Source organism: Morone saxatilis, unplaced genomic scaffold (genome assembly GCF_004916995.1).
Source record: "Morone saxatilis isolate NCDOM2014 unplaced genomic scaffold, NCSU_SB_2.0 Contig12, whole genome shotgun sequence".
NCBI classification, from domain to species: Eukaryota; Metazoa; Chordata; class Actinopteri; family Moronidae; genus Morone; species Morone saxatilis.
The window spans coordinates 6,046,990-6,057,242 of record NW_023339674.1 but is presented as its reverse complement, the minus strand read 5'-3'; the positions used below and the strand labels follow the sequence as shown (position 1 = coordinate 6,057,242).

At 38.4% G+C, this 10,253-nt stretch overlaps 2 protein-coding genes across 2 annotated transcripts in view; both read right to left on the bottom strand.

Annotated features, from left to right (window-relative positions):
* The window catches only part of ap1m3 (adaptor related protein complex 1 subunit mu 3), a 30,582-nt gene extending 28,512 nt beyond the window's left edge, over positions 1-2,070 (bottom strand). The window contains exon 1 of the mRNA XM_035652641.1: positions 1,877-2,070. Within this exon, the coding sequence (XP_035508534.1) occupies positions 1,877-1,918 (42 nt within the window). The 5' untranslated portion in view covers positions 1,919-2,070. The remainder of the gene's footprint in view (positions 1-1,876) is intronic.
* A 1,552-nt stretch (positions 2,071-3,622) lies between these two features.
* cunh1orf210 (chromosome unknown C1orf210 homolog) lies at positions 3,623-7,108 on the bottom strand. The gene is made up of 3 exons (XM_035652717.1): positions 6,482-7,108; positions 6,090-6,284; positions 3,623-4,993 (listed from the first exon to the last, which is right to left on the bottom strand). The coding sequence occupies exons 1-3, from the start codon at positions 6,537-6,539 to the stop codon at positions 4,794-4,796; spliced, it is 453 nt and encodes a 150-aa protein (XP_035508610.1). The 5' UTR covers positions 6,540-7,108; the 3' UTR covers positions 3,623-4,793.
* Positions 7,109-10,253: the final 3,145 nt, after the last annotated feature.

Below are 10,253 nucleotides of genomic sequence, written 5' to 3'. Positions count from 1 at the left end.
GGGGGGGGGGTAAAGGGCAGAGGTGGAAACTGGCTTCTGTAGCAGCTCTCAACTGTGTCTAGAAATGTGCGTGAAGTGACTTGTCTACCTGTACACGCTTTTTGTTGATGTCCATGAGTTTGCCTATTCAATTATGTTTCATCAATGGTGTCATTTTGAATATTTTCACCCTCTTTGCCATCTATTTAAGTGTATTTTGAATACCACAGCTGGTTTTCCTGCTTTCACTGCTGTAACAGAGGACAGAGGGCCTGGTCGCCTGGTCAGCACGGAGGGAGGGAGGGGACTGAAGGTGAAGAGCTACTGATTTGCCCCCGGGCAGAGATAGATAGATAAAGAAAGAGAGAAAAGAGAAAACCTTTAATCTGTACAATCAGACATCCTGACTGATCCTTTTCCCTGATGGGTATTGTCAAGCATGAGGCTTCTTCAGCAATTCCTTTTCTTGCCTTCAAATAAATTAACCCTGTGAGGTTTAGATAAACCTGATGACGTAAGAAACTGTGAAAATTCTGTGTCCTCTTTTATTCATCACATTCTAAAGAATCTGTACATAAAGATTCAAATGCTTTGATTTTACACTTCAGACTGCTTCTTTTTTTAATGACATTTTCAGACACTATTAGAGCAGCAACTGAGGGTTAGTTCCATGATAGATTAAACTGCCAATTACTCTCCAGGTTAATGGTTTGGGCTATATGGTAAATGTCAGGAAATTGTGAAAATGTGCGCCTAAGAATCCTTGTTGCTTGTTTTTTTTCTGACCAACAGTCCAAAACCCAAAGAGATTCAACTAACTTTTGATAGAGCGATTAATCATTGTTAAGCCAAAGTGCTTACAACAATCTAAATCGAAGGTGACTACTTGCTGGGGTTCTTAGACTTGCGGAAGCTAACTGAATATCTTTGGGTTGGGGACTGTTGGCCGAACAAAAGAAGCAATTTGAAGCCTTCACTTTGTGCCCTGGGGCGTGTTCGTGGACATTTCTCCATTGTATCCAACTGTCAGTTGAGTGTGTCATTACAAACTTACAAATGTCTACCAAATTGCTTGACAAGCCGTTTAATAGTTATATATAGACATTTCAGTCTGGACCAGAGTGGGGGCCATTTCAAGAAACTAAAAAGACATTTTCTGACATTTTATAGGCAGAACCATTCATTAAGAAAATAACTGGCAGATGAGTTGATTGCTTTTTTTTTTTTAAATTGTTAGTTGCAGACTTAAATAATACAGACAAAAGTTGCAGAACATTTGACAGGCTGGGGACCAGATAATGGCATTAATATTCTGTCAATCAATTAACTGCTTAATCAACTAATAGTTCCAACACTAAATAATGTATGCAAGTGTCTTAACTATACTTATGCCTCTTAATATATGCACTTCTAATGTATGTCAACCTCTTGCCCGAATTTTGGCAATTTTTTTTTTTTTCTTTTCAAATTCAGCAAATTAAGTAAGACATAAACTTATTGGGGCTACAAAAAGTCAAGTTGAAAACTTTGAAAACAGGACACATCCCGTACAATAAAGCTGCGTCGCTGCAGAAGAACAAGCCCTCTGTGTATACTGAACATTGGAGAAAACGAGTTGAACAAGTTGAGCCTCTCTTCCTGACTGCTCTGACATGAGGGCTACAGGGCAGACAGCATTAAAGTGTCCTGTATGTCAGGAAATGGAAGTATTCTGGTATATTATGGACAGCTGCTACAGTCCACCTTTAAAAAAAAATATAAATATCGTTTCATTTTGCAACATTTCTGTACTTTATATAAGCTCACATACTGTTTGTTTGTTTTTTTTGTAGCAGGTGCTTCGTTGATAAACCTTAATGTCAACTTCCCCCGCCACAACAAGTCGCTACAAACTTACCTTTCCCTTCAGGTCGAGGATAAATATCGCAGACGCCGACATGTTGGTGGAGAAAAATCCTCGAGAACAAGAACTAGCCTAGATAATATCTGGGTCTACTGGAAGATATGGGTCACTCAAAGGGGATAAAACTCGCTCCCATCATCCTCCTTCCTCCTCTCCTCCACTGTCTTCAGTCGTTGCGTTTAACTGCAACTCGCTGCTTTTCCGGAGCCGAGTATCAAGTTACCTGCAGTATCACAAATACGACATCCGGCTGTGAGGGGCTGGGATTTTTATTTTTTGAAACTTTAATTCAACTAATATCAATTTTAAAAAAAGTAAACTGCATTTTAGTTATTTTAGAGAAACGTGTGCTTCACTCGAGCAAACTCATATCATGCTACTTTTTAACTTCTCACCATCCTACTTTTATGCAGTGGAAACCCTTTTAACCTAAGCCTAACCCTAACCCTTACTTTGTAGAGTAGATTTTACATACAAAATATATAAATGAATTAAAAAAAAGTTGCATTGTAATAGATTGAAGCATAAATAAATAAAAAAGCAGTTTGCTCCACCTTGACCAGGTATGACATTTAAAGCTGCAGTAGGTAACTTTTATAAAAAATTACTTTTTGTAAAATGTTCAGTGTCTCCTGACAGTAGTGCATGAGATAGATAACCTGTGAATCTCTGATTGGTTGTTTTCGTTCAGGTGGATTCTTGCAAATGGCATTAGGAGCACTAGGAGGAGCTGCAGCTTTAAGTACTGTCTGTATGTTAATGCATCGAAAGTACTTTTGAAACATCAAACACATTTTATTGCCAATATGTCTGTCCTTTTTAAGTAAAATTTTGAATGCTGGAATAATGGAGTATTTGTACTTTTACTTAAATAAATCACATTTTTGTACTTTACTCCACTAGCCTACTTTTATTTGAGAATAGCAGATACCAGTTACATTAAAAATGTATGATAATCTCGTTAAATATGATGCATCGTAATATATTAAACTACCCAACACTATGTAAAGTAGTTAAAATTAGTTGACAATCAAAAATGAGGCTATATTTTAATTTGTCTGTCATCATATTCAAATATTACACATAGATAATCTTCTGAAAGTTGGGAATCTGAACTAATACACCCTGTTTTGATACATAAGCCTAATAGTTTACTAAATAATAATTTGGTACCTTTACTTGAATGCCTCCCATTTCCTAAATTCGATAAAATTTAATATATAATAAATAATAATAATAATAATAATAAATCCCTTTAGTATTGTACACTGAAGCAGTGGGCTAACGTAATAGAATAATACTAATTTATATTGAGGGGTGTTAGTTTGTTTTAATTTGTCTTAGAGCTAACAATTTCAAATTCTGCACTTTTATTTTGAAAGCAGAATCGCGATGGTTCCGGTTTCGCTCCGGCTCCTCTGTGTGAACTTGACGCGCTGTGTTTCCGGGTAGGAGCCTTTGCCTGACAGCTCCACACAGACCTGTCAGACCGCTCTCATCAGCTGCATGGTCTCAGAGGATCCGAAACACCCCAGGCCTCTTTTCGGGACACGGTGTCAAGCTTAATTACTGTTGTTGATGCCAGTGTTGTAAAGTTTAAAAAGAAAGGTGAGTGTGATGATTCCACTTTGTGACCAATGAGGGAAACGACAGTCAAGACCAAATGGTGGATAAACTAGTCCTTAAAAGTTACATCCATTGTTTGGATAAAAAAAGATTTGACTTTTAGTTTAAGTGACCATTTTTATTTTTACTCAGTTCACACTGTTTATAATTTTTACAGAGTTTGCATTAAAGTAGTCAGGGTTCATGCACAGCCCCAAGTCTGTAGACCTTTTTCACAGCAGCCATTTTGACATGAAATAGTAGGATAAACTCAGGTGTTACCTATGTTACTAATTAAGGCCCCATTCCATTTAGTATAGCAGAGCCTTTCCAGTGAGCCAATTTTCATAGTAGCAACATCCTGACTCTGTTGTGAATGGAAGAGAACCCTAATTAGTATCATAACGCCTGTGTTTACCCTACTGTTTCATGTTAAAATTGCCGCTGTGAAAAACCTCCATTGTTACTATTCTAAAGATAGCAGTTAAGTAGGAAGTAAGTAATTACAAGTAGGCTAATGCTGTTACTATAATTGAGCTGGCCTACTTTTTATACATAGCAGCAGTTGTACCTTTTCTGAGGACATTAGAAAATCTGTAAAAGGCTTAAGAAGTCCTTGAAAGTAACCTCTGAAAAATCACAATGTACAGTGATGGTGTAACAACACAAGATATACATTTAAATTTGCTTTCCTCTCATAAAGCTACTGATCTGTCTGAAAACTCAGAGCTGTCTTTAAAATGTGAGCCGTTGAATAGGCTTTTAATTAAAGGCCAACTTAGTCATCGGTGATATTACAGTATACTCTCATGCTCGCTGCTCACTCATAAAACAAAGCAAACTAAAGCACTACTGTCTAAATTGTACGTATATATTGTGCACAATCTGTGCTGTCAAATTAACTAACCAATCAGTCTAGCCAAAAACTGTCAACAGATACATAGGTGGTTAGTTAATGTTCATATTTACAAAATACCTTTTAATCTCTGTTAATGCCAATTTACTGACAAACAAGGCATTATGAATATTACTTATATTCACTGTCCTACAGTAAGTAGTATATTCTGAAATGCTCTTTTATGAGGGCTTTTATGGATACTCTATGGATGGATTGCACATTAAGAAACTGCCATGATAATTCACCTTGCATTAAGTCATCCTGTGTGCTGGTATTTACATTTTTATGCTTTCCTAAACTTAACCAATGTTTACCAACTACCCATTTTGTGATGGACAATACAAATCTTCCTCAAAAGAAAGGAGTGGAGTGGAATTGGTGGCTAAGGGAGTTTACACAGCCGTCGTATTAAGCGATGGTAAATTCGATTTCATCCATCTCTTCCTCTGTGTCCTCCATGATCTCCGCTGCTCTTTCAGCCCTCGCTCTCTCACTGGCCGGGATGTAGTTGTCCTCGATGAAGCCGTCGTCATCTTCCTCGCACACAGGAGGCAATGAGTGAGGGTTATTTCCACGTCCTCCGTGCATGGCAAATTCCACGTCCAGGCCTGGAAGCAGTAGTAGGAACACAAGAGTCGTACAGCGTTAGGACCAACAATCATTTAAAGATAAGTCGTGTGTGTCATTCTAGCTGTCTAGATGTGTAATGTCACATTGATGTAGCCTACAGCCTGAAGCTGCTTTAACGGTGACTAATGAACTGGATTTGTGTGGTCAGATGAGGTTTGACAGACATTTTACTCCCAAATGAGCTTTAAATGATTATTGTTTTATCTGCTCACAAGAAGGGAGTGTGTCTGAAAGAAAATCAGTATTGATGCTGTCACATATTCTATCCTTTCGAAATGTTCTCTTTAGTTTTTGACTGTAGCGTTTTTCTTGCAAATACAGACTTCACTGTAGAAAGCATGTGTATTGTCTCTTCCTGTTTCTCTTTTTTAGGCCATAATCACATTGTGCAAAAAAAAATAGTGTGGACATGACATTACACTTACATAATGAGCACGAAGATTTATTGTTCTTGATGTTAGCCACACCCTTGCTGATATTTTTGGCCATGTGGGAGCAGCAAAACATTGACATCACCATATAAAGTTGTAAAGACAAAACAGTTGCTTCTCTACACACACAGTTACTGACTTTATCTGTCTACTATTTGGTGCTGGGCAGACACTAAAATGCTCCATAAGGCTTAGGGGAACTGAATAATTGGATGATAATTCTCTGTTTGTTAAGCATCACATTTCACATTACACTTATACATTATACTACACTTATTTGATTGTTAATATAAAAATATTGGTTAGTGACAGTTGCCAAACACACTATGGCAACAAGAGGACTTTTTTTATTGTTGTTTTTATGTTTCCTGCTTCGAATATTTATTCCTGACTTAATATTGGTGCTACCTCTGTAAAACAAAATGTATCGCCTCTTGTCTAACCAAGGGAAGAGGTTTAGAAAGGTTCATCACTCCTACATGTTTAAGGTCATCATCTGTGAACCACCACTGTTTTCAATGCTGAATACAAACAGGCTGTACACTCTGTGTCTGAGTGTCAAATAAAGCAGCATTTTTACCCGCTGCACAAAGAAATTTTAGGTTTATTTTATTAAAGTATGTTTTATGGGTACAAAACAAACCTGATGGGTCACAGTGGCTAACAGTGTCTGTCTCCCTCAGCCGTGTGTGCCGGTAGCTGGCCAGGTAACGCCGAACCACCTGGCATTTAGCCAGAAGGGCGACGAGAATGGAGAGAGAGATGGATGTGACCAGGACGGCCACCAGGAACTCCCAGTTGTGAGAGGTATATTTGCCTCTCGGGCTTGTCAGAGTGTCTGCAAGAGAGGAAAATTAATCACATCCTGCTTAATCTGCCAATCTTGTGATCGTGAAGCAACCTCCTGGTTTGATCGTGGACTGGTGTTTTTATCCTTGTCATTGTGGAAAGCACCTAAATACCCAATGTCAGCTCAGTCCCACCTCAAACCAGGCTGCATTTACCAATTTTTATTGGTAAATGCAGAATTCTTACCATTCTGCGTTGTTGTTGGTGTAGTTGCAAATGTCGTGCCATATGATGATAGTTCCATCTGGCTTTGCTCTTGTTTGTGCAGTCTCTTTTGGGGTGTGGCTTCTCCTGTGTGGCTCAGTTTGTCTCTTGTTGGATGAGACTTGTCTCCTGCTCTTGGGCACCATTAACTCTAGCCTGAAACCATGGATCATGGGTGTATATTACATATATATCAGTCAAAGAACAGTTCTTTTGTGACTTGCTAATTGGCAGCTTCTCTTTCTGCAAGATCCAGCAGACACTTGAAATTGAATAAGAGGTTTTAATTACTTCACCAACCGATGTTTGATATTGTGCAAAACTGGTTAGTGTTGTGTTGTCTTCAGAAGATAAAAAATAAATAGGATCTGAGGGTGTTGCAGGGTAGGCATCTCCCCAGATGAGGGAGGTAGTTGGCTGGAAGATTTCTGTTGACCAGGAGGGAGTTAAACCTTCAGAGCTCCACTAGGTGGCAAGGTTGAGTGACAGGGGACTCCTTGGTTCAGTAACAAGTGGAAGGTGGTGGCAGCATTATCACCCTATGTATGACTTGAAATATGGGCCGGTGTCCTCTTGCTGCAGTCACATGAGGCTTTAGAGAAAGTGTGAAAGAAAAATAGTGAGTTAAATCAGTATGAACAAACAACAAAGGCATCTTGCAAAAAGAAAAAAGATCGGCTTTTTACTTATGTAGAATATCAGTTAACTACAATGCCCCTTTATCCCATGTGCATTATGGCTTTGAATTCTTTTGGACTCTTTGTGCCGGCAAATGCATATTTCATGACTGAGTCACACAAAAAGAACTTGAACAATCAAATGACCTAAATATTTCACTTGGTATGTATGAAGAGTAACAGTGTCATCATAAAAAGCAGACGCTGCTGGAATCCTCTAAATCCAGAAGTCATAATTGAGTACAAGCTGTCAGGAGCTCAGGAGGAGATCATCCACAACAGGAAAAGTGTCGCAAACAGGAAGTCCCACATACTAGGACCTTTCCCGGTAGGTCTAGCTGACACAAAACACTGGTAAAATCACCAATGTGTGTGTGTGTGTGCGTGCATGCATGTGCGTGTGTGTGAGAAAGAATCTGACCGTGCATGCGTCACAGCTTCCCACAATACAGGAGCCACATACCTTCATGATTCTCAAAGGACAATAAAAGAAAGCCTAGTGGACATAATGTGTTTACAAGCTTTTCAATGAAATTTTATGTTGTCATGCCGCATGCCCAAATAAAAGGCAGTGCAGACGCGAAATGCCATCAAATATGATCAACATGGGTTTTGAAGCAAAATTTATTTACTGTTTTGGCAGAGCTAGTTAGCTTAGCTTAGCTTAGCTTAGCACAAACACTAGAAACAGGGGAAAACAGCTAGCCTGTCTCTGTTGAAAGATAATAAAACTCCCCTACCAGCACCAGTAAAGCTCACTAACCAACACATTATATCTTGTTTGTTTAATCAAACAAAAACCACATTAACTGGTAACTTCCTCAAGTTTCTGCTGGTTGCCTGGCAACTGATGCAAGCCAAAAAAACACTTCCCCCATAAAAGAGCAAATTTGTTGTTTTTAAACTCCAGTTTTTGTACGGAGCAAACAAGATATTATTTAGTTAGTTTAGAAGTACTGGTAGGTGGATTGTGTGTCCTCTGGACAGAGCCCAGTCTTCCTGCTAAGCTAAGCTGATGAATAAAGCAAATACGTAAGGATGAACTATTTCTTAAATTGTAATATAAATAAATGAATAAAAGTATCACGATGGATACAAGTACTCTACACTTTCACTTGCTGTAGTCTGTGTGAGTTGAAATCAAAAGCATCAGTGTTGTTCTGAATGCAAATTAAAGCCTATGATAGAAACTTTGTGTTTGAAAGAGAGAGAAGTTTGCCAGATTTGCATGCGCGAGTCTACAGGTAGACTTCCTGTGTTTATAGTAGAGTTTTGAGGATGCAGTCAGACAAGTTCAGTGTGCACTAACTGTAGTTTATGTTTAACATGCCTTGCTATCACCTGCATTTTTGATGTTTTTGACCTGTATTGTTTACTTTGGGACGTACAAGGTCATGCTTTTAAAGGACATTTCTTAGATTTTAGATTAATTTACAAAGTAAATGTAATGACTATACATGTGTCTTTAATTTGCACACTTGCTAAGCCGGTTTGCAATGGGCAGAAGAGGTCCTATGCAAATGCAGAATTTGTGTACAGAAAGGAATAGCTATTTGGAAATATGCTTATTATATTAAAGCTGATAGCCTGTAAAGCTGATAGCCTGACATTATTTTGCCTTGTAAATCACAAATGTGGACTTATTGTTCACACTGATCTACCTTTACCTACTTAATTTAGATCTGAATGGTATGGGGTGAGCCTAACATAGATCTTTCTGTTAAAATATGGCTATATGTTTTGACCAATATCCATTTAGCTTTTCATTGACTTGTATTGTGCAGTTGGATAACTTGGAAAAAAAAAACTAAACTAACACTAGGCTGCACTTTTGTTTGATGTCTCCCCAGTCTTGAAAACACATAAAACTCATTTAGAATCTCATACGCATTTCTTCCTTTGTCCAAAAGGTGGTTGTAGCATTCTGTTGCAGTCTAGATTAAGATTTGTGTATTTCTCTCTCTGTCTTTCTTGGCACTGAGGTGATTTTTCACAGCAAGAGGGGTCCGGCTGCTTAGCACCAGTCATTAGGCCTCTTCCTTTTCGTCTTCTACAGCTACTCTGTTTAGCAGTGTTGGCTGTAAACACACCGACAGGGCTGCCTTTATCTCTTCCTGTTCTGTCCTCACACACAGGCATAGCAAAACAAAATATACACACCAAGGAGCACAGGACCGGGAGCTATAGAGGAGAAGCCTGGGAGCGGGAAATGTGTGTAAGATGTAGGAGTGTTTGTGAGCTGTATTGTATGTGAACATGCATGTACAAGAGGTTACATTTGCATCTTTGTCTGCAATAATATGTACTTGAATATTAGAGAATAGGAGAGGAGTCAGTTTTTCTTAGTCATTCTTTGTCCCAGTGCTCCAAATTGTGAGTCGAGTGTCAGTTTATAAACACTAATGACGGCCAGAGGGGGTAAAATGTTCTTTCTGTCATCAAACTGAATTAAACATCAAAATCATGTTCTGCTCATGAACTGTGATCCCATTCCTTTGAACAGACAAATTAACTGTAAGCTATTTTATGGTTGGAAATTTGATTATGCTGGCTGAGAGTGGTGGTGGTAGGCTACATTTACTGAAGTACTGTGCTTGAGTACAATTTTGAGGTACTTGTATATGAGTACTTTACACAACTTGTATTTCATTACATTGAGGGATAACCATTGTACTTTTTATTCCACTGCATTTATTTGTCTGGTTGAGGCCCCCTTCACGCTTCAAATGTAATGAGTTGTTAGTAGTGCTACAAGTGATTTTACATATGTAACTTGTCAGATGAATTGGAAGCCAAAGGGTCCAATATTTCACCAAAAAACAAATACAAAACAGAATCAATACACATTTGTGTAACAGAACAGAACCTTCTTTTTGCTTCTTTCTTGCCCTGGTAATCATCTCAAGACTTCTCTGATTTCTTATGATCCACTCGAGAAGACCTGAACCCTAAACTGGACTGTATATAATGATTGCAACTCTCTCGCTTCACCTTCCCCATCCAAACATGAAACCACGAAACTACATTTGCCACAAAATGGACAAAAAACACAAACAGCACCTTTTTGACACAGAGAT

What these genes read in the sequence shown, in the direction of transcription:
- cunh1orf210 (XM_035652717.1), bottom strand. Translation starts at nt 6,539, where the DNA reads ATGGAACTATCATCATATGGCACGACATTTGCAACTACACCAACAACA. An exon ending in ACCAACAACAACGCAGAATG is followed by an intron (nt 6,285 to 6,481) that starts GTAAGAATTCTG and finishes CCTCTCTTGCAG; the next exon opens with ACACTCTGACAAGCCCGAGA. An exon ending in TAGCCACTGTGACCCATCAG is followed by an intron (nt 4,994 to 6,089) that starts GTTTGTTTTGTA and finishes TACTGCTTCCAG; the next exon opens with GCCTGGACGTGGAATTTGCC.